Here is a 23,438-nt window from a genome sequence, read left to right as displayed (position 1 = left end):
TTGGGAGGGGTAATGTGACCGTGTCACCCTCAGGCATCTGGACGCAAACACATCTTTATCTCTCGTGAACACATGCTCCCAGCGTGCATTACAGCTCTATGTTAAGTTAGAGTAGGATTGGTGGGGATTCTGTCTCTCACGACAGATAATAAGCTTTCACCATGGAGTTTTTTTTTAAATTACATATATTTATATCCAGACTGGACTGTGTAATTGAAAAGTGTCAGTGTAGAGGAAACATTAAAAGTGTAATTGTGGTGCAGTCTTAAACATTTGTAAAGTATAGATATATAACCAGTTTTTACCTCAGTCCCACCACAGTGACTTTAGCTGTATGTGAAAAGTTAATTCTTCACCATCTCTCCACCAGGTGGCAGTGTAAACTAATAAAACGTGGCCTTTTACAGTAGCATCAGCTGATAAACCACAGTGCAGCATGTATTTAGGTGGCCTAGAATGTCGGCTACAATTTATTCAATGTGCTGTGAGCTCCAGGGCTTGGTTCAAAGTCTTTTCAAAAGTGCTTTAAGTCTCAGAAGAGATCCCAGTGTTTGCATATTCATGTAAGCATTCCATTTCCAATCTGTGTGACCACTTTGCATTGTTTGTGGATGCAAATGTTTATGACAGTTTTACTAGCTGCAAAAAAATATGAGGATTTTTTTAGGAAAATTGTCCCGTCCTATTCTTTTTGTAGCACAGGATGCATTTAATCTATGAAACATAATGTCCAGACTTTTCCCTTTATAAACATCATTCGTTGTAAATTAAAATCTCTAAGGTGTGAGAGAATTCAAACTTGGCCTAAAACCAGAAGTAGGGGCAGCATGTCTGCTGGCAGAAAAGGGCGGAAACATGGAACATTCCTGGTTCATAAATTCTTAATAACATAATGGTGCATTATGAATATTGATGCCCTGCTACCATCTATCCCATCAGTGGTCTTGAGAGCTCCAATTCTGAGCACAAATAAAAACCACTGCAACCATGCTGCCATTAATGCACTCAAAATTCATATTCAAAGCATTTTCAAAGCTGCACATGTTGTTTTATGTTAAGGAAAGGCGGCACGGTGTGTGTAATGCGTACCCAGATGCAGCACTGAAAGTCAAAGAGAGATGAATTTGATGGAAGTGGTATGGGACATTATGTAATCATTCAGCGATGGAGCCAGAGAGGATAAAAATGTTCCAAACAAACATAACCCCCATGCACTCATCTGGAGTAATGCACTGCACCATCGCATGTGCGTGTCTGCCCATGCTTTTGAACAAATGTGAAAGAGTGGCAGGGGAAACAGAAACTGTGCATCAGTGTTTTGGGCGTGTCTGCTGTGTGAGTGGGTCGTCTCAGAGTCTGTGGTTCCAGTCTGTCGCTGTCTCGAGGGACTGTGGGTCTGTGAGTGCCGCTCCTCTTCTCCTCCCCTCTCTTTTCTGTCTCTCCTCCCTCTCCTGGGTCCAGCTCAACACCTGCTCCTTGCAGTAGGCACAGGGCAGGGCAGGGGTTCCTAAGCAACTGGAGGCAACGCGAGTAGTTACATATAGTCTTTGTTTCTCTCCCTCGCTCTGCCTATGTCTTTTTGACTCTCTCAATCCATCTGAAAGTAAAAAGTCGGATTCTTCCTTTAAATGTGTTATGTTTCAGTCAATGTTTAACACCACCAGGCTGAGCAATGTTGTGCTGCTGATATGTCGTCACTTTGCTCTGCAGGTCAAAGTCTAAAGCAGAAAAAAGGCCATTATGAACTCTTACCATGTTTGAGAGATATTTTCTGTTTCCCTCTCATTTCATGTGGTGTCTCTCATTTTTATTGTTAACTGCTTTGGACTTTATAACAATCTAGATCATCGGATTTGTGGAGTAACCTTTATACTGGTAAGACTGCCTGACAAGAATAGCAGATAAATTGCCAAGAAATGACATGTGACACTGCTGTGCATGCCACATGAACTTGTCTCTGTGAGACAAAGGTGATGGTGCCTTACCCCGTGTGGTTTAGAGAATAATGAACCCCCTTTTACCCCCCCCCCCCCCCCCCCCCCCCCCCGTCTGTGAGCCGTATGGCCCTAATGGGGTCAGGCAGATGGGTGGGGACCATGCCTGGGTCCATAAAGACAGCTTGTATGTGTGTGTGTATGTGCACGTGATCATATGCACATGTGAATCTTTGAATTTCTAGAGTTCAATTAAGGTGGTCTGCTGTTGGACATGCCATTTTCAGCTGGTACTTGTGTCCTCGTGAATTTAAAACTGTGCCTCTGTCAGTATGCCGCCAATTGGCTCAGGGTTGTAGTCCTGACACCCTCATACTGTGCAGATGAATGCACCGCGTTGGTGCTTGAAAAGACTGGGCAAGACTCTCAAGAGTATTCCTGTTGCCTCTCTGTCTCCCGCCTCTTTCTGGACATTGTACTGTGTTAATGACTGTACTCTTTGGCATGCCTTCCTCCACGCCTGTTGGGAATTTTTGTAATGAGGCTTTGTGTATTGTTCCAACATAGTGATGAGTTGTGAATTAATGTAATATTTTCCTTGTCAGTAGAAGAAAATATACACAGATGTTGGTCAGAAGTCAGTAATTTATCTGCAGATTTTGACAGTTAATGGGATACTCCTGTGTTTTTCAGTCTTACATTACTGCTGCACTTTCATCTTAAATACATATTTCTATAACACAGAATTATATTTATAGGCGTGAACAGTTCTGATCAGCATTACATGAAGGCTGTGCCCTTCCCATCCACCTGGGCATGCGGTTGTGAGACATGCTGGTAGGTTCTCAGTTGGTCAACTCAAGTCCAAGCCTCAGTGTGAGACTCCACCCCTTTACGAGCATCGGACACGTTCAGCACAACAAAGCATGTGTGTCTCCGCAACATTGTTTCTCCTCTGAACGTGCGGAATATAAGATTTTGTCGGATTTTGGGCTGTTTGCTTTCCCATTGATGCTAATCCTAGAGTAGGTAAGCCAAATTTAAGATTTCTGTTCCTTGCGCGAAGGGGATGAGTTAGTGTTTATTTGTTTTGTTGTTCATTCGGCGCCATTTTCATACACAGATTGTTTAAATACCCTGGCACGTTGGTCCGATACAGCCCAATACTCTTTAACGGTTTAATTGAAAAAAAAAAAAAAGTTTGGAATTGAAGTCGTATTACGCTCTGTTACCATGCGACAGTTAAACAATGATTTGTTAAAGCAAAATTAAAATTGTATAGCCTATGTATTTCCCAATATAAAATAGCGGAGTAGCAGTATAACAACATCCCCGTGAATCAAAAGTGGCCCGTGTTAGCGGAGGCAGCGATGTGTTTTCGTCATGTGTTTCAGTTGTTTTTGTGAAAATGAATGGGCAGGCAAGTTATCACGCTGCTAAAAGAGGGTGCACAGTTTACACATATTGTATGTAAAAGTCACTTTTACAAAATAGTTTGTTTTTGTATCAAGAGTACACAGAGTAAGCGGTATTATTATTATTATTATTAATAATGATAATGATAATTGTTATTATTATGCAATGTCTAATAAAGTAAGGTAAAGATGATGACTATATGGGGAAAAAGTACATTTTTTCTCTTCAGCCTCAGTGCTTTCTGTCCAGCAATGGCTTATCTTCACATAAAGTACAGTATAGCTAACATTCAGTACAACAAAAAAAATCCTAAATTGAAATTATGAACTGTCAGGAGGTGATACTATTGTCATATTTCATTATCCTAAATCATACATATTGTTCCAGATGATGCATGTGTGTTTCCTTGTGTCAGCATGATATTCCCCGCTATTTCCAAGAATGTGTCAGCTGAGATTCACACATGTTTGTTGCTTTTTTTTTTGTGCAGTTTCAGAGATAGCTCTGCGTTTGGGTTTAATTTTCTGCTTGACATGACTTGCTTTTACCCCAAGAGGAGTGAATGGGTTAAAAATATCCATCTTTGCTGGAGGGCGACATATGTGAATATGTGTCTGTTCCTATGCGCGCACATGCCTGTACTACCCGTAACGCACTTAGGAGAAACTCATCCAATAAGCCTCATATCCATTGATGATACTAATGGATATTTATAGTCAGATAATCTTTTATGAAGCGCTGCAGATATGACGTAGGAAGGATGAGACAGAAGCGGCATTAATGCAGTTGGACTGGCAAGTGCTTGCACGAGCAACAGAAGTAAACATAGAGGTTAAAAAATGGCAGAGATAAGACCTGGGTGCTCTCCTGTACTGCTGAATCAGCAGTGTTGTGAACACAGAGCTGCTGAAGTGATGTTGAAGGGTGTTTTTGGCTCCGCTGTGTGAGAGTGAGGTCACCAAGGTCCCAGAAGAGCTTGCTGGTGTTAATCCTCTTTTGGGAGTTATGATGCATTCGAGCAGTTAGACTACTACTCTGTTGTGTGAGCATTACTAAATAGGCAACGGACTCCACAACAGATTCCTATGCTCTTTTCTTCATGAATGAGAGAATCTGTGAATTTGAATAATTTTAAGACTCAGCCAAAGAAATCAAACTTCCTATTCACACACATAATTCTGAGATCCAATTGCAGAATTATTTTAATTTCTATATCATAAATTGAGTAACAATATAGTACTCCACTTAGAACCTGAAGGAATAAATGAATGAGATCTGGATTTTGTGTGCATCCAACATAAGAAAAGGACACTTTTTTCATAATGTGCACTGGTGTACAGATAAGGGCTGTGGCTGAGGTGATGTTGGAAGTGGATTCAGAATTGCTTTCAGGGCCATCACAGTAAATCAATGAAGCTACTTCATTCTTTTCCCATGTTGGTTCATGTTACAGCATCAGGCTCAGAGACCATCTGTGTGTATTGATTATTTTAGCATTGGGTTTGGTATAGATTTACACAGAGAACGAGACTCAAATAAACCTAATGCTTTCTGGTTGAGTATCCCCCAGTTCACACAAGAGAGTTGGTGCCACGGATTATAGTGTTTCATTCAAAGTTTGATCACTTTTTTAATTCCATATACACATGTTTCTATAATCTTGAAAGGATGCAGTGGTATTTTAGAACATACGATCATTTAAAAAGAAGCGTGTGCTATAATGACTTCAGTGTTTGCCCATTTTGTATGTGTTTGTGATGTTGCTAGGCAGGTTTGTGTGTGTTAACTGAAAATATGAACAGCCACACATGTGTTAGTGTGTATGTTGGCATGTGTGTCTGTGTTTACTTAGAGAGGTTAATAGGAGCCACCATGTGGCCAGAGGACTGATATCTTGGCCTTCAGTTCATTTCTGTTGATTTTCAGCCAGGTAGGCGGGGCCCGCATAAAACCATGAATCAGCACAGCTGATTGCCTCTGTCCTTCTGCCAGCTCTTCTCCCTCTCCCACACACAGAGATGCACACAGACTGAGAGACATAGAGAGAGACAGAGAACCAGAGTGGAGGAGACAGTGAGATGGATAGTGTAGGCAGGTAGATAGATGGAGATAATCTTATTTGGTCACTTGGGGGCTGATTAACTCTAAACTCCTTCTAATTCCTTAAGCCTTCTCTCAGTACCCAGGAAACATGCTTTCTTTATGTCCTAGTATTCCTACAAGGTAAACTTATTGTCAAACTCGTGTTACTCATCAGTCAGTCACCAATATTAATTAGGAAGGGGCAGTGAATGGTCTCAAAATAAATGAAATCATTCTCTGTTGTCTTAAAAGCTAGCTTGTAAATGTAGTACTGTGTGTGTTTGTAGCCGTGCACACATGTTTGCACATGTGCATATGCATGTCGCGTGTAGTACACTGTGAACAGAAATAGATATGAGCTTGTCTGTACAGGATAACTAATGAGTCCCTGCATCCTGAGCACATGTAGCTATTTATATACTATAACCTCCTCCTTCTCCTCCTCCTCCTCTGCAAGCTCTTCCCCATTCAGCTCTCTTGTCTCATTTCATTACACACATATACACACACCAACACTCGCACAGCAGCACTGCAGCATCACTGGCAAGCCTTTGGTATCCAGACAAATTCCTGAAAATATCTTTTTAACCCCGATTACTTGGGGTAGTGAGGAGCTCCAATGAGTTTTGGTGTTAGTATTAATTAAGACAATGGGTTAGTTAATCAGTTCAAACGTTTTTTTAATGATTTTAATGAACACTATTAATAAATGCAGCTTCGACTGTTAGTGTTCCTTAAATTTAAGCAATAAAATATTAAATTTAATCAAAATGCAAGTCACTTAGTCCCTCTGAAGTCAATTTAAATGTGTTCTCATCCTCTTTCCCTTGAGTGAAATTCACCGAGTCAAATCAAAGCTCTTCAAATTTCAAATGATCTTCCTGTGGGAACATTAGATTCAATTAAAAGTCTTATAAATAAACTTTAAATCAGATCCTGATTCCACCCCAGCCCCAGCGTTTGCACCTGATCCAGCAGCTCTTCAGGAGCTCACTCTTGCTAGAGGGTGGCCTCCTTCATCTATAATTTAGCTCATTAGAGACACTAATTATGGAGTATTGGGGGCAGATTTTTAACAGTACAGCAATATTTCATCTAATTACCTCCACAGTGAAAAAGAAATATGCTTAGTATTATGAGAGATTGATGTTATATTGAGAGATCCTGTGGTGTAGCTGCCGCTGTCTCAATCAGTCATGATGCAGGATGGTCCTGCTCAGCTGGCTGATAGCAGAGATGTTAGATAGGCAACACAAAATGGAGTAGGCAGCAGACACAAGCTCAGCTGGTCCATTAGGAGCATGTCTGTTTCCTGACAATCAGAATTGAGATGACAGAGCATTAAAAGACCCAGAGGAGCCCGTGAGCATCGATGCATACCGGTGTGTGCATATGTGTGTGTGTGGTGACCTAGGGAACAGGCCTATGGGGGGTCTTGTGGGGGGAAGGGTAGGCAGGATTAGTAATAGTGTGCAGCACAGTTATTGGTCACTGGACACAAACAATGGGAGGGCTAAAGAGGATTTGGTCTGTGTGTGTACCCCCTCCTCCTCTCCTGCTGTCCTGCAGTGCCACCGGGAAGTGTATGGTATAGAGAGCCAGGCTGCACCCTTTTGGGCGGCCCTGTACATCTGGAAGATTGGCCTGCCTGTCTGTCTACCACATCCCCTCCCCCACTCTTTACAAGGCAGAGTAGGACTTGAACTACATATGGAAGAGAAAAGCACAGCGACATTAGTCACCAATTAGACGAGGCCTAGTCCAGACAGGATGCGTGTCCGTCTCATTAAAGTTAAGAAACCATTGTTATGTGAGCCACTGGAACTGATAAATCTCACTTGGGAGAGGTGTGTGTGTGTGTGTGATTGCATAATACCTGCACTGTCAGTTGTGTGATTTGTTCAGCTGGTTAGAAGTTTCTAAATATACCAGATTAGTCTTCTCACTGCCACACCATTGACTTAAAGTCGTGTTCCTCAAGCTCAGAGGCCCTTGTAGTGTGACTTTAAAGGCAGATACTGATATCGATATATGCAAGCTTGAAAAAAAAAAAAACATTAACAATATATCGGATGATTTTCATTTTCTAACAAATACACACCACACCAACAAACATTTTTCAAATCCAACATTACTAACGTGTAAATTAAAAGCAGCAATTCTGTTCTGCAATTCCTTCTTACTGATTTGCCAACATATGTGTCGAAATTGGTATATCAAAGTGAATGATATACTGGCCTAGATTATTAATCAGTCAGGCTCTATTTTCTAATTTTAAATATTGTAAATCATCTGGAAAATCTGTTGCATGCATAAAATAAGCAGGCAGGAAGTTTTGAAATTTTGACTAATCCAACAAGTTACATACACAACGAATTAAGATTCTTCACATCTATGCAAAAATTATTCCTATCATGCAATAAAGCAGTCCCGCTGATTGGTTTTCATCACTGCCCACAATGGCCAAATCCACCCAGAAATATTAATGACGAAGCTACATCCCTATAAACAGTATTGAGAAATCTCTGAGAGTTGACGCTTTATATCTTCTCACCCAGTCCTAGTTCTGTGTGTATGTAGATGCCTGAGATGACAAGGCATGCTTGGCGAGGACGATGCGGGCGGTGCTAATAGGCAGCTCCAGAGCAAAATGCCTCCTTTGTGTCAGTGAGATTTAATGAGTCTGTGATAGGCAGTGTTGTGAGCTTGCCCTCAGAACTCCATGTAGACACAGACACTCTTAAACAAGGAAGGCTATTGTGTGGTTAAGTGATGTCTGTGTATGTGTGAGTAAGTGTGTGTGTGTTTGAATTGGAATATAATCTGTCAGTGGCAGTTGGCTTCATGTTTTATGGAATGAGTCTCAGAGCAGGAGGCTAACAATACATTTAAACAGCAATGTAAATTACTTATTGTAGGAACTGCTTAAGGTAAATTGCTCTTGATTAGCGCATCAGCGGAAATGATAAAATACTAAGTGAGAATGATGAAGCAGATGACCCTGTTTGCATGATAAAAGATGATAGCTTCTATTGCATCATTGCTATGTATTGAGAAAAGTGATCAAAAAAGAGTTGTAACTAACTTATTTTCAGTATCAATTAATCTGATTAATCTGATATTGTTTTAATTAATAGATTTATTCTTTGAACTATAAAGTTGTAAAAGAAAATGCCTATCACAGTCCTCAAAATGCTTCTTTTGTCCAGCCAAAAGTCACAAAGTAAAAGAAAGTAATTTACACAATGATATTAAAGAGAAAAGGCAGGAAATTTAATGATATAGAACCAGTACGTTTTTGTTTTTGAACATGAACATTAGTGATTTAGTGACATTATAGTACATTTACCTGCCATTTCCTAAACACAGGCTGATAGTCCACTGCACCTAATCTTGTTTGTTGTGTTCCAAGTATAGCTGTGCTGTCACATTCTGTGAAGCACCGTGACCTTTCTCCATCTCTGACTCCCTTCTGTTCTCCTTCCCAGTGGCTACCATGACAACAGAGGCAAGTGCAGTGAGTGAGGCAGACACTGAGGGCAAGCAGAAGGCCAGCGGCGCCGAGCCCGAACCAGAACCAGAGAACAAACAGAAGCCAGAGGCGGCAGCGTCTGAGCCGGAGGGGGAGCAGTCGAGCAAGAGGGCCCAGGGGCAGGCCTCTGAGCCTGGGCCAGCTGACATAACTACCTCCCCTGAGGAGGAGCAGCTGAAGCCTCGTACCCGGACCTCTGCTGGCAAAGGCCTGTCTCGCCTCTTCTCATCTTTCCTCAAACGCCGCTCACAGTGCTCCGAGGGAGAGGGGTTTGAGGCAGAGAAAGCTAGGGAGGAAAAGGCAGACAAAGAGGAAAAATCTGACAAGGCGGAAGAGGAGATAGTGGAGGTGGTGAAAAGTGAAGAGAAGGAGGCTAAAGCGGAGGAGGAAAAACCTGAGGTGAAAGAAGTGCAAAAGAAAGAAGAAAAAGTAGAACAAAAGGAGGATAAAAAGAAAGAGGAAGAAAAAGTTGAGAAGAAGGGCAGTAAAAAGAAAAAGAAAGATGCCAAGAAGAAAGTAGAGGAGAAGAATGAGGACAAAGTGAAAAAGGACGAGGAAAAAAAGGAAGAGGAAAAAGTGAAAAAGAAAGAGGAGAAGAAAGAGGAGCAAAAAGAGGAGGAGAAAACACAGCATACTGTAGAAAAGAAGGAGGAAACATTGGAGAAGAAGAAAGAAGAGGAAGAAAAGAAGGAGACCACTGAGGTTAAAGAAAAGGGGGCAGAGGCTGGAAAGAAAGAGGAGGAAAAAGTAGATAAGAAGGTGGCAAAGAAAAAAGAAAAAGAAGAAAAGGTAAAGAAGAAGGAAGAGGAAAAAGCAAAGAGGAAAGCAGAGGAAGAAGAAAGGGCAAAGAAGAGAGAGGAGGAGAAAACAAAGAAGAAAGAAGAAGAAAAAGCTAAAGAGGCGGAAAAAGCAAAGAAGAAAGAGGAGGAGAAGGGCAAAAAGAAAGAGGAGGAGAAACCGAAAGAGGAGTCAATAAAGAAAGAAGACGAGAAGGTGAAAGAAGAGGCAAAGAAGAAAGAGAAGGAAAAGGAGGAAGAAAAGACAGAGGAAAAGCAAAAGAAGGAAGAGGAAAAGGGGAAGAAAAAAGAGAAGGGGAAGAACAAAGGAAAGAAGGAGGTGAAAGGGTCAAGTGAGGAGCAGGTGAAAGCACCGATCGCTGCTCCAGAGCCTGAGCTCAAAACTGAGCCAGATACTGAACAGGCTCCTGATCAGCACTCAATAAGCAGCTCAGAGACACAGGTGAGTGACTGACAAAAATTAGCCTTCACTGAATAGATCGGGATTTTGGAAAATATGATTATTTGCTTTCTTGCTGAGAGGTAAATGAGAGGGTTGAGACCACCCTAATGTAAACCTAAATTATTGTCAGATACTGCAGATACACATGAAAAATAGAGCTCTCCTGCATACAGATTCACACGGCAGATTGAATTGTAGTAGAGGAGCATGTGTTTTTCTTTTCTTTGTAATGAATTTTTAATGTTGTGGACAGCTTGCTCAGCGAAAGTAACTATGCTGGGTCGAGCTGAAAGCTTGGTCTCAAGCCAAAATGATCCATGCTGAGCTATTATCAACAGTAGTATAAATACTGTTTACTTAAGATCTGTAGTTGTTTTAATTATAGTGCTGTCATCATTTAAAACAAAAGTACATTGTGTCCTCCCACATTCTTCTCATCTGTATTTGACATACTTTGCAAATGTCTTGTGTTGACTCTACCAGCCAGCACAGGAGGAACACAAGGAAGAAGCTGCGATAAAGGAGGAGCCTGAAGTAGTGGAAGAAGTAAAGAAGGAGGACACAGAGGAAAAGGAGGAAGAACCAGCAGAAGAGGAGAAAGAAGTCAAAGGAGAGGAAAAGGCAGAGGAGGAGGTGAAGAAGGAGAAGCCTTCTAAAGAAAAGAAGACAGAGAAGAAGACAGAAGAGGCTAAAGGCTCCAAACGTCAGAAAACCATGCAATGCAAAGTTACCTTACTGGATGACACTCAGTTTGAGTGTGAGCTTGATGTAAGTGACAAATTACAGTATGTTCTCCTGTGTTTGCGTAATGGCTGCCTCTCCAGTTAATCATTAAATTGTTGAGGACTGAATAATACTGAATAATACATCTCACCCACTGTGTGGCTTTCTGCTTGTTGTGTCTCTCTTCATCATTTAGAAACATGCTAAAGGCCAGGAACTATTGACAAAGGTATTGGACCATGTCAACCTGCTGGAGAAAGATTACTTTGGCCTCGCTAACTGGGAAACCCCAACCAGCAAGGTAGGCTGTGTTTTCTCCTCTGGTTTTATATCAAGCACAACCAGGTATTTTACATGACACTGACAAGAAACTGGGTGTAAGCAGTTGATAATTTTTTTCCCTCATTTTCCACAGACATGGTTGGAACCCACAAAAGAGATCCGGAAACAGGTTTCAGGCGCTGTCTATGAGTTTACACTCAACGTGAAGTTCTACCCTCCTGATCCAGCTCAGCTTACCGAAGACCTCACCAGGTGAATGTCTTAGGTGTTAAAGGAATAGTTTGACATTTTGCAAAATCTGTTGATTCACTTTCTTGCTGAGATTCAGATGAGAAGATTGATACCACTCTCATGTCGGCTTGTGAAATATAAAGCTTGAGCCAACAGCTGGTTAGCTCAGCATTAAGAAATTGGCCTCTACAGCTCAGTAATGTTGTATCTTGTTTGTTTAATCCGTATCAAAGCTGAAATGTAAAAACAAAAAGTTGTGGATTTGTGGTTGTCTCTTGGCTGGCAACCTCGCAGGGATGACAAGACTTTGGGAAGTTACTGCCTCTGGCTGTTTTCACCAAGTAATAGTTACAGCATGTGGCCCTGTCACTTTTCATCTTTACATTTAATTTTTTTTTTGTAAAGATAAAGCAACTGACATATAACATGTTAGTGAGTCCGTTCCCTCCCGCTCTTTATGCTTAGCTAAGCTGGCCACTTGTTTGACTTTAGCTTTGTATTTGGCATGCAGACATGAGAGCTGTCTCGTCCTTCTTACTCTCAAGAAAGGGCATATTTCCAAAAATGTTGTTACTACAATGAAATGTTGTATTATCTCAGAATAAAGTATTTCTGTCATTCTTTCATAAGTTTTCTTATTTCTTCATTCACATCTCCTCCAGGTACTTTCTGTGTCTCCAGCTGAGGAAGGACATTATGCTTGGTGTTCTTCCCTGTTCCTTTGTCACACTATCCTTGCTGGGCTCCTACGCAGCCCAGTCAGAGCTTGGGGAGTATGACCCAGAAGTACATGGAACAGAATATGTTAAAGACCTCAATCTGGCACCTGGACAAACCAAAGAGCTGGAGGACAAAGTGATGGAGCTGCATCGCACATACAGGTAATCAAAAGGGATGGGCATTGATTGGCGCAATATAGCAATGGCAAATTAACACATGACTTTCATCAAGTTTGAGTAAGCACAATTCAACAGACAGAAACTGTTCAGGGCCTCTGCATCTTCAGTGCTTTGACAAGTCCTTCAAATAATCTTGACAGTAAAATATGTCCTGTAAAAGACTGCCCATCTGTGCTTCCAGGTCAATGAGTCCAGCCCAAGCAGACATGTTGTTTCTGGAAAATGCCAAGAAACTTGCCATGTATGGAGTTGACCTTCACCAAGCCAAGGTATGGTGTTTTTTTAATTATGATTTTTTTTTATTTTTATTTTTATTTTTTTTTATTAATCTTTAGTTTTTCATCTAAAGTCCTCTGTTCAAATATGTATTGACTTCCTTTCATTTTTAAATTGCATGTCAACATTTTGCTGCAGCATGCTTGTCTTACATAAGAAGCATCCAAATTTTAATTACAAAATTGATGTCAGCCTCCTTTCAGAAAAAATTAGAGATTAATAACATTTCGAACTCCATGACCTCAAACTCCATGGCCTCCTACTGTGAGAAAGTCTGCCCCCCAGTGACCGCTTACTGGAAGTGCGGGCTACTGGTGACGATGTGCAGTGATACAATGTCACATCTTTTTTTGTGTATGCAGGATCTGGATGGTGTTGACATTACACTTGGGGTTTGCTCCAGTGGTCTGATGGTTTACAAGGACAAGCTGAGGATCAACCGTTTCCCTTGGCCCAAAGTGCTTAAGATCTCTTACAAACGCAGCAGCTTCTTTATCAAGATCCGGCCATCAGAGGTAAATCTGAACTTAATTTTGACATTCTGTTTTTTTTTTTTGTTTTTTTTTATATATCTTGTCTTTCTACCTCATCCAGACTCCATCTTGCATCCACTGACATTCAGTCCTCAGTCTTAACCCCCTTATTTTACCCCCCTTGGAATGGTGTGAAGAATTTACTTCTACTAAATCCCTAAAGATTACTGTTGGATTTGCTCATGAACGGTCTTTCAAATTTGACAAGATTTAAAGTTCCCAACTCTGGTTTATTCATTATGTTTTCATGCTGCATGGCAGAATAATGTCTTCAACATAAGATCATTGTATTCCGCTTTGACCTTATATTTGTTTCTTCACCTACAGCAAGAGCAGTATGAAAGCACAATTGGCTTCAAACTGCCCAACTACAAAGCCTCAAAGAAGCTGTGGAAAGTTTGTGTTGAACACCATACCTTCTTCAGGTAAGAGCAGGTCGTTCTCGCCTCATTCTGAATGACACTACCCTGCCTGGCAACAGAGGTCATTCTCAGGTTCTGCCTATCCCCTAGATAATTGGCTAACAGGTCTCTGAAGCTTAATCCCTACACCGGCTCCGTGGCAGTGTAACCACAGAGGAAGCTACATACCCATGAATTTCCCGAAGGGGATAAATTAAGTATCTATCTATCTATCTAGTCCTGAGTTTAGAAGTAAACCCAAAAATTGTTGTCTTTTTAATAAGATCAAGGTCAAACTTGTTGCTAAGCTTTTTACACAACTATGCCAATTTGTAGGGAATGCAAAATCTTGTGATGTGATATTAATATAATTTGTATTTGCACCCCAGGTATGTGAGTCTGTCACTTTGATGAAATCGTCAGATTGATTAAATGTTGGGTGGATGAAAATGAAATTACTATAACTGTCCCTCAGGGTTTCGACAGTGGAGCCACCCTCATCACGTCGCTTCCTCGTCTTGGGCTCAAAGTTCCGGTACAGCGGGCGAACTCAGGCCCAGACCCGCCAGGCGAGCTCCATGATTGACCGCCCAGCACCTCGCTTCACACGCTCTGCGAGCAAGAGGTTGTCCCGTAACTTAGATGGAGGTATGTGTGTGAAGTGTGTGAACCACTCTTGGTTTCACTGTATATGCATCTCATAATAAACACAACCCTCTGACTTGTTTCACTGTTGCAGCTGGAGATGACACTCTCCAGTTTCTGCAACAGCTCTCAGCATCAACCAGATCTGAGGCTGATGATTGGTCATTGATGCTGGAATCTGACAAACCTCAGCCTTCATCTGAATTCCCAGGTACCAGGAACTGTGTGGAAGTGCGCCGCCACTTTTTGGCACATTTGCTGCATTTATTTTATTCTTGCTCACAAACATCCTTATCGCATCAATTAACATTCCCGTCCTTTCTGGATCATTTGCTTTCTTGCCCGTAAACCTTTGAAGACATTACCCCTCAGCTTTGGCACGAATGGTTTAGTTGTCAGGAAGGTGACCTAATCTGACATGCGGATGATGACACCCACCTTGTACTTTCCCTGGCATGATCCCAGGGTAATTTTGGTCACTGTGAACTCTACAGAAAAAAAAGAGTTTCCTCAAATGTTTAACTGCACAGAGGCATTTCCAGTCTTGAAGCTACTGTTCCTCTTTTTTTTTGGCATTTTCAGAAGTTGCTGCTTGATGTGTGTTGCACAACAACTACTTGCATTTGCTTCTGGCTTGTATCTTTATGTTCAACATCATAACTGACTGACTCACTCATTGCAACTCCAGTGGCTGTCATTAAAACAGGATAAAGTTGGAACTGTAAACGCTCAACATTTATGGCCAGTTTTTTTTTTTATCTGTTCTTGTTCTGAAGAATGAGAGGCATCTTTCATTCAGCTTTGTACTAACCATAGTCAAAAACACGCTTGAAGCACTGTGAAACATTCACAGCGGCCGTCATCTCCCAAGCAAAACATTACATAACTGCTATCACCTCGTCATCTCTTCACAGCCAGAGGGGAGTCCAAGCAGACTTTCACTCAGTCACGGGAGGAGGGCCAGTCTGTTCAGACGGTCACAGTGACCTGGCAGGACACTGAGACCGGGCAGAATGGCTCTCAAACCATCACCCAGACAGTCAGTCAGCCATGGCAGGAGCTGCCATCTGATGAGCAGCAGCAGTGGAGAAAGCAAGACGAGTGGTCTGCCCTGTTGTATCGCCATCCTCCTTTTCCCTTTATCCCACCCTTTGATTTCGTGAAACAGCCAGGTATCTTCACACATCTGCCACTATATGTATGCTGCATTATTCCCCAAAGCTTTCATATAAACCACACATGTAGCGCTGTTCTGCCTTTTATTTTCAGCTGTTTGCAATTTGAGATTTGGTAGTTTTTTTTCTCATTTGCTGTGAAAGTGCTGAGCATTGCTTCTCTGATTTTTGTCAGCTGAGCTCAGCTTGACAGAAATGAACTCTATGGACAGGCTCTTGCAACCACTGCTGAAACAGCAAGATGATTGGTTCTTGTACTTTGACCGAATCTTCACCCTGTCTTCGCTTGAGAGTGTTGAAAAACCATGTGAGTTTCTTTGTGTGGAAGTATGACAAACATTTATGGAATTCAAATGCAGTTAGTAAAATATGGTAACAGCCTGCATTATGAACCAATTTTTGGTTTGTTTCATGTGTCACCCCTGCTCCTCCCAGTCTCTCCCCTAGCTCAGCTCCAGCTCCAGGAGAAGGAAGAACAGGAACTGACCACAGAGGAGGTCATTGACAGGCTTCAGGAATCAGTGACCTTGGTAGACAAACTGATAGAGGCGGAGGTTTTGGAAAGGAGACTGAGGGAAGTGAAATATTTGGAGGAAAGGCTTCAAGAAATGGATGAGGTGGCAGAAAGACTTCAAGAAGTGATAGAGGATGAATTGGGGAAGGAGGAAGTAGACAAGTTAAGAGAAGAAGAAGAACAAGAATTGGAGAGGGAAAAACAAATGCACATGGAAGGTAGAACAGTAAGAGTGGGGAAGAAATCTGTGAGGATGATAGAAACAAAAGAGGAGGATGAAGTGGATGAACTGGAAGAGCAAATAAAGCAGGTGTTTTTAAAAGGCTTGTTGCCTGAGGAGGAAGAGGTTGAGGTGAAGCAGGAGAGTGAAAAAGAGGTGACAGCCGAGACTCTGTTAGATGATAGTTTGAGAGAGAAGCTACGCCAGATAGAAAAAGAATGGAAAAATGAGGTGGAGGAAAAGCTTGGCTCTCCAGACGTCGCTGGCACCACTTCTTTAATTACAGTTCAGAGGGCGGAGCGTAGGACTATGAAGAGAGTGACTATTGTAGATGAGAGAGGGCAACAACTGGGAGATGTAGACGACATGCAGGAACAGGCTGGTGTTATATCAGACGAGAGGTTAGAAAAACAAGAGTTGTGGCGTAAGACGGATCTACTGGTAGAGAGAACTCTGAGAGAGGTCACAAAGGAGCTTCAGGCTGAGGGTCAGTCTCAGGTGGAAGATAAAGATGTCTGGTTCATAGTTTTTGACCGGCCTCCATACAAAGCTGTTTCCAAACCACCAGGTACAGTATGTCATTGTGCAAACAGCTTTAGACCACTACTAATCTCTATAATATTTTAATATCACTGCAATTTCCCTTATTTTTTGGTCCATCTGTCCATAAAATCCTCTTTAGATTCAATAGACATCATCTGAAGTTAAAGGAGAATTCAACAGGCTGGTTCCTGTCTTATTGTGATGGCTCTTCACTTTTGCTTATAAATAGAATGGGACATTTATGAAAGGGCTGTCAGTGCTGGGTATAGGTTTGGGTTACATTCAGGTGAACCCAGTGTAGTGGAAGTAATGACAGTAAAGCTGACATAAAACATTTGGTTGATTATAGCTCAATAATAGATAGATCCTAATGGGGCAAAAGCGGGAAAATATGGATATCAAAGGCTCAGAAATGGCTACAGCCTTCATTTACTCAAGTATGCAGAGAGTTTAAACAATAAAACAAACATTACTAACATATTAACCAACTAGGTTTTTCTTCTTTTCTTGGTATTGTTATTGTGATAGCTGCTACAATGAGGTGCTTGAGATGTTTGACTTTGAATTTGCAGTATATACAGTATATATATATATATATATATATATATATATATATATATATATATATATACCTAGATGGTATAGTTGGTATAGTTTCTTGCAAGTCAGAATTCATATAAGCTTTTTATCACTGCAAGTTTGCTCCCACATTGAAAGACTCTATGTCTTTACTCTCATCATTAGTTACCACTGTGGAACATGCTCAAGTGGATAAAGGCGAGTATGTCATCTCAAAGCCTGAGATTACAACAGTTGAGGAGAAAACAGAGATTATAGTAGAAGAGAGAAAAATAAGAGAAGAGGAAGCCTGGCATGCACCAGAGATCCCGCCACCACAGGCCATCACAGAAAGAGATGATGGCTGGTTTGTGTTGCTGGATGTTGTTCCCGGAGAGACATCATATGTACCACCAGGTACTGCTAAAATCCCATTGCGCCTTACATTATGCTTTGTATTGTGCTTCCTATTTGTGTTAAAACTGTTTCTGTTCATATCAGTTATCTTGAAGGAACGAGACCAGATGGAGGCAGAAAGTGTTGTCTCTGTGGTTGGATCTGCAGTATATGAGGAGATTAGAGAAGTAGTTGTTGAAGAGAGAAAGATAATACACGAGGCACCAAGACATCCACAAGAAATCCTTCTACAGCCAGTGACGGACAGAGATGATGACTGGTTTGTGTTGCTGGATGTTGTTCCTAGAGAGACATCCTATGTACCACCAGGTATTGCTAAAATCCCCATGAGCCTTTATTATGCCTCACATTGTGCTTGCTACTTACGTTAAAACTGTTTCTGTTCGTATCAGTTATCTTGAAGGGACGAGACCAGGTGGATGCAGAAAGTTTTGTCTCTGTGATTGGAGCCCCAGCAGTTCAGGAGATTAGAGAAATAATTGTTGAAGAGAGAAAGATAATAGAAGAGGCACCAAGACGTCCACAAGAGATCCCACTACAGCCAGTGATGGATAGAGATGATGACTGGTTTGTGTTGCTGGATGTTGTTCCCAGAGAGACATCATATGTACCACCAGGTATTGCTGAAATCCCCTGCACTGGTTCGCAGCTTTATAAAAGCAAGCAATCATTCAGAGCTTTGCAGAGGTTATACTTATTCTTAAAAAAGAGAGTACTGTCTGAGGATTTTTATCTCTTTTGTCATAGTTGCTGTCGTGGAGCGTGTTCAAGTGTCACCAGAAGAATTTGTCTCTGTGATTCAAGTAGCAACCACTGAGCAGAGGGAAAAAAAAGTGGAGGTTGTAGTTGAAGACGCAGAAATAAAACAAAGGCTGAGTGAAAAGCGAGAAGTTGCATTGCCACAGGCTGTGAGAGAAATAGAAGATGACTGGTTTATGCTATTGGATCGTCCCGTTAGAGAACCATCATTTGTGCCACCAGGTATTGCCAACTTTCTCTTATGCTCCTCCTCAGTCCCTCCTTATGGACTTAAATGCTCAATTTGTCACCTCTTTGGCTTAAGTGTCTCACAGTGCTCCTTCATTCTCTTTGTCATTAGTTACCATGGCCGAGTATGTTCAGGTTTATCGTGAAGAAGGCTTTTCTGCTGTGCCTGAAACAATAGCTGTGCAGTCCAAGAAGGAGGTTGTAGTTGAAGTGACTGTGGTGCAGGAGGAAGAAAAGAAGCTTCCCATGCAAATTATTCCAGAGATGAAAATATCCCAGCCTGTGAGAGAGAGGGATGACGACTGGTTTCTGCTGCTGGATGTTGTTCCCAGAGAAACTTCATATGTGGCTCCAGGTACACACAGCCTTCAAATGCTTTTCTTTTCACACATATTGCACCAAAGGAGACTTACAAATGAACGGCACATCAAGCTACCGGATGATTCACGTTAACTTGCATGGATGAACTTTTACTGAAGGGAGGCTCCAAAAAGCGCATGGATGCTAGCTAACCTGAATCACCTGGTAGTGCGATTCCACAGTCCCATAACAACCCCATCCCCTCGCTTTTTTTCCCGACACAATCTCATGCATGGCCTCACTGGAATCCAATTGACTGAGAATCCCTGAAGCTATCCAGAAATGATTTCTGTTTTACAGTTATAAGGCTTCTGTCAGATTCTCTGTGGCTGGAGCAAAAGTTTAAATTCTGTTTGTTTTCAGTCTCTCTGACAGTGCCCAGCCAAATTTATCCAAGTGTTGAACGTCAAACGGAAGTGAAAAGCATAGAGAGGAAGTCGCAACAGATTGCTCTTGACCAGATTAGACCACAGCCTTCCCATCCACTACCAGAGAGAGATGATGACTGGTTTGTGTTGTTTGATGCTATTCGTGAAGAAGCAGTCATACTACCATCAGGTATTCACTTAATGTATTTTTGCACCCCGTCACTGTGAAACATTATATTTTATGACATTTACTCTGCAAATTGTTGCATTTCAGCAGCTTCTAACTAGCTTCTAAACATTGTGCAGTGGTTTACTAGGGTTACTCAGTTCCTTTGACTCTGTCTGTTTGTACCAGTTGCCCCTGTTGAAATAATTCGGGATATGAGGAAGACGTTTGAGGTTGAGGTGACAAGCACAGAGACTAGAACATGGAAGAAGACGATAATTGGTGTGGACAGAAGGCAAGATGAGACACGTTTTTCTGAAATGAGACAAATCCAAATTGCACCTCCGTCAGAGAGAGAAGGAGGTGATGACTGGTTCATCTTGTTCGACATCATCCGAGAAAAGCCTGTTATCACACGATCAGGTACCTCATGTTGCCAAAGCATCTGCATACACTGTGCTAAAAGGCCAGACCTAACTCCATCAAAAAATACACAATTATATAAATTTGCATCTGATTTATTTATCTTTATGTAAAGAAAATGGTGGATATGGTGGAAAATAATTGGTTTATTCTTGTATATTTGTAATGTAAATGATTTAGTTTGTATGCATACAAACATGTCTATTTTAGTATGTTTTGCAATGCACAGTTATTCTTTGACATTTGATCTGCCCTCTTATGAGTGCACCTGCTGTGTCTCAACACTATAGGTAGCCATTTCATTTGTAATTTGCAGTAAGCACAGTACAGTACAGTTCAGTAAATCATTTGTACTTTATTTCGACAACAATACCTGATTGTATTTTTGTATTAGTTGCTGTCCCTCAACGTATCCAGTTCCCACCAGAGGTCAGAGTTCCAACTGCCATGGATAAAACAAGGATTGCTATTTCCGAAACAAGACCACTGTTTGAGAAACGGATCCTGGAGGAAAGACGTCCACTTACACACACACATGTCAATGATGATTGGTTTGTTCTACTAGATGTTGGCCTCAAAGAGTCAGGTATTTTTATTTGACCTGTTTTGATTTGTAGTTTTGCGGATGAACAGCTCACACATGGTCGCGCTTTCTTTGCTCCATGAAACGCTTATTAACATTCACAGCCTGCTTACAGGACGCACGGTCCACAGTTGGCAGTGCACATTCACTGTTATTCAAGGACCTCTAACCGTGCTATGTTTTGCAGAGTGAAGAAATAATGTCTTCTTAATCTCAGCATTTCACCAGTTCACCTTCATTGAGCTTTTTAGCTCTTTGCAGCCTAACATCATCTGCCTTTGCATCCATCATTGGATCATAACAAGAACTAAACTGTGCTTTTGCTCTTTGTGAACATTCGCTTCTGGCCCGCCTCTGGTTCTGAAAACGTGCTTGTCCTTTATAAAAGGGAGTCAACGAAGAATTTAAGGTACAGTATACCCCTGCAGTGTGCGCATGTACCTCATCATAGAGGCTTGAGAGTGTAAGTATGATGTGGATCTTTGCATAGATGCGCTATTGTGTGTTTCTGTATTTGTATGTTTGTACCTGTTTCAATGTGCATTGTACTCTCTGAGAGGATTTGATCATGTTGAATGTGAATAGAATCTTATCTTAAATCAATATTAATAATAATCCCTTTGTAACACATTGTGCTAAAACATATTTCGATTTATTCACATTTCCATTTGGTCTCTATTGTGTCCAGTGGTGAGCACACAAAGGGGCACCCGTCCTGTCAGTGCTCCGGTCTTCTCCCAGGCTGCTCTGGCTGAAGCAGGAATCCCCATGGCCCCTTTCGACCAGCCCCAGACCTCCACTCCAATCAAGACCATCCGCCAGGAGGAAAGAAAGCTGGAAGTCACGGTAGAAGCTGTGGAGCCCTCAAAGATCGAGGCTGCGTCTGAAGTCAAGGTATTCAATTTATGTGATCACTGTTTTTCACGTTGGTGATGTCATTTTAGCAGAAGTCTTAAAGTTTATTTGTAGGATAAAAAGTTAGCATCACATGCTGTATGTATGTAAACCATGTATGTCTAACAGGACACTGGTGGCAGTGAGAGATGAACAAATTATTTATGATGTGTCCTCATAGGTACTATGATTGTAAATAATACTTTAAGAACTTTTTTTATTGTAGATACTTGTTAGTCTTAAATAATGAAAGATGCTAGCAAGCAGAGATTGCTCTCTGTGTTTGAGTGTGAACTGTGTCTCTCTTGCTGCTGTAGCCAGCAGTGTGGAGGGACCAGGGAGCAATAGACTCTTCACTGCTATCTACCATCAATGGGGACATCCAGGTTAGTGTCAGACACTGGCCTCTTGCATGTCATCCCATAGAAGATATGTTTCCACTATGGCTGATGTCTTGAGTGTTACAGCCAACAAAAGCAGGGAATCTTAACATGTGTTCCTTTCTCCTCCCTGGGGTAGCACGGGTCTGAGGTGACAAGCACGGAGGTGGTGCGAATGCGAAAGGTCAGATTTTGAGCCACGTATATGTTTCCGTAGCCATTTCTCCACCTCCATTCTGATGATATCAAGCTTCTCATCCAAAAGACTAATTTCACCCTCTTCTCATGTTGTGCTTCCATACGGCTAGGTCTTAAATGAAAACCACATCAGGTTCGATTCACGTACAATATATTTAAAGAGGTAGAAAAATGCACAAATAGATAGAATATGTTAACAGTGAGTAACCGTAACTTTAATATGAAGAGATCATGCTTGTCTAAAAGTATGTTTTACACATATAAACTGTTTAAAAGTTAAGAAGGCATTCATTTCTTCTCATTGCTTGTTGTTGTCGTAAACCCTGGAATGTACACATGCATGATTATAGCTTAAATGCACTTTACTAAAAAGGGGCATGATAAATGGTGTTTTATCACATTTCTGTCTTTCCACCATTCTTTATTTCTTTGCTCATTATAAAAAGTTTCATCTTAAATCAGTCCTCTAGAACCTTAAGTTCTTTGCTTTGTAAGTACATTACAGTTTGGCCCCTATGGCCACTTGTCCCCAAACAGTTTTGCATGCAGGCTCCTCACAACTCCTCTTGTCTGTTGTATTAACACTTTAGTAAACTTCATTGTATGCATGTCCGAGGTATGGCAGTTTGATGCCAGCTTACAGAGAAACTGAAACAAACCCACACTTTTTTGTTCTTTTCATTTTTCACAGAAAAGAGCTAAGAAAATTGAGGATGACTCAATTTATATCAGACATAGCCTTTTAATGTTGGAGGTTTGTATCCCTTCTGGAGATGCCAGTCTTTGGCTGTATTTTCTTGCTCTTTGGCACACTGGCTGCTATTTTGATATCACGCTTGCATGTGGCATGATTCACACTTTTTGCATCAGCTGTTAATGATTGGCTGTAGATTACATGATAAATGTGTGTAGATGTGTGGCAACGTAATTCTAATCCGGTTGTATCAGGAGAGTGCTGTTGAGTTTACAACAATTAAGTATTGGGATATGGTCAGGATTCTTACGCTTGCATAATCTTGTTAAGGATGCTGTACTCCTTAGCGTCCTTAAACTGTCCCCAATGACTAGCCCTGGGATGTGGTCGATTATCGAAGGTCTAATCACAGACAGCGAGAGCTTTACTAAGTTTTAGTTTCTCAAGCCAGGATTCACAAGCTGCTCCATTTGTATATATCATTTTTTCCCCAGATCATCAGTATTCTCCTGTTCCTGCTTCTGCTTTTTGTACCTCCATCTCACTTTCTAACTTGCCAGTAATGCATTGCAGTTTCTCAGCAATTATGCAAATGAAATCTTTTGACCATAGAAATGAAAATCAAAATAATTATACATTTTTGCTGTTATGTATGAAAGGAATGATGCTTGGAGAAACAATTATCATTAAGTTGCTCTTAAGTACCACAATAAGTCATGATTGATAGCTAACAAAGACTTCTGGTCATGAACTAGAACAACCGTC

General features: G+C 41.3%; 1 protein-coding gene across 13 annotated transcripts in view; it reads left to right on the top strand.

Moving 5' to 3' along the window:
- The window catches only part of LOC130172493 (titin-like), a 32,000-nt gene that overhangs the window by 553 nt on the left and 8,009 nt on the right, over positions 1 to 23,438 (top strand). For 4 of the 13 annotated variants that reach the window (XM_056381264.1, XM_056381262.1, XM_056381263.1 and 1 more), the window contains exons 1-26: positions 2,836 to 2,959; positions 8,921 to 10,203; positions 10,687 to 10,971; positions 11,123 to 11,227; positions 11,342 to 11,460; positions 12,102 to 12,320; positions 12,520 to 12,607; positions 12,977 to 13,129; positions 13,475 to 13,572; positions 14,024 to 14,196; positions 14,288 to 14,404; positions 15,108 to 15,365; positions 15,544 to 15,675; positions 15,804 to 16,670; positions 17,390 to 17,620; positions 17,705 to 17,929; positions 18,013 to 18,237; positions 18,368 to 18,601; positions 18,720 to 18,962; positions 19,331 to 19,525; positions 19,691 to 19,924; positions 20,319 to 20,510; positions 21,196 to 21,401; positions 21,719 to 21,787; positions 21,921 to 21,965; positions 22,671 to 22,733. In XM_056381264.1, the coding sequence (XP_056237239.1) occupies position 2,959; positions 8,921 to 10,203; positions 10,687 to 10,971; positions 11,123 to 11,227; positions 11,342 to 11,460; positions 12,102 to 12,320; positions 12,520 to 12,607; positions 12,977 to 13,129; positions 13,475 to 13,572; positions 14,024 to 14,196; positions 14,288 to 14,404; positions 15,108 to 15,365; positions 15,544 to 15,675; positions 15,804 to 16,670; positions 17,390 to 17,620; positions 17,705 to 17,929; positions 18,013 to 18,237; positions 18,368 to 18,601; positions 18,720 to 18,962; positions 19,331 to 19,525; positions 19,691 to 19,924; positions 20,319 to 20,510; positions 21,196 to 21,401; positions 21,719 to 21,787; positions 21,921 to 21,965; positions 22,671 to 22,733 (6,060 nt within the window). In that variant the 5' untranslated portion in view covers positions 2,836 to 2,958. Of the gene's footprint in view, positions 1 to 2,818; positions 2,964 to 8,920; positions 10,204 to 10,686; positions 10,972 to 11,122; positions 11,228 to 11,341; positions 11,461 to 12,101; positions 12,321 to 12,519; positions 12,608 to 12,976; positions 13,130 to 13,474; positions 13,573 to 14,023; positions 14,197 to 14,287; positions 14,405 to 15,107; positions 15,366 to 15,543; positions 15,676 to 15,803; positions 16,671 to 17,389; positions 17,621 to 17,704; positions 17,930 to 18,012; positions 18,238 to 18,367; positions 18,602 to 18,719; positions 18,963 to 19,330; positions 19,526 to 19,690; positions 19,925 to 20,318; positions 20,511 to 21,195; positions 21,402 to 21,718; positions 21,788 to 21,920; positions 21,966 to 22,670; positions 22,734 to 23,438 lie in introns of those variants that run through there. The other 9 variants (XM_056381258.1, XM_056381252.1, XM_056381261.1 and 6 more) reach the window with 7 other exon arrangements.

Source organism: Seriola aureovittata, chromosome 7 (genome assembly GCF_021018895.1).
Source record: "Seriola aureovittata isolate HTS-2021-v1 ecotype China chromosome 7, ASM2101889v1, whole genome shotgun sequence".
Taxonomy (NCBI): Eukaryota; Metazoa; Chordata; class Actinopteri; order Carangiformes; family Carangidae; genus Seriola; species Seriola aureovittata.
This window is presented reverse-complemented; position numbering and strand designations above follow the sequence as displayed.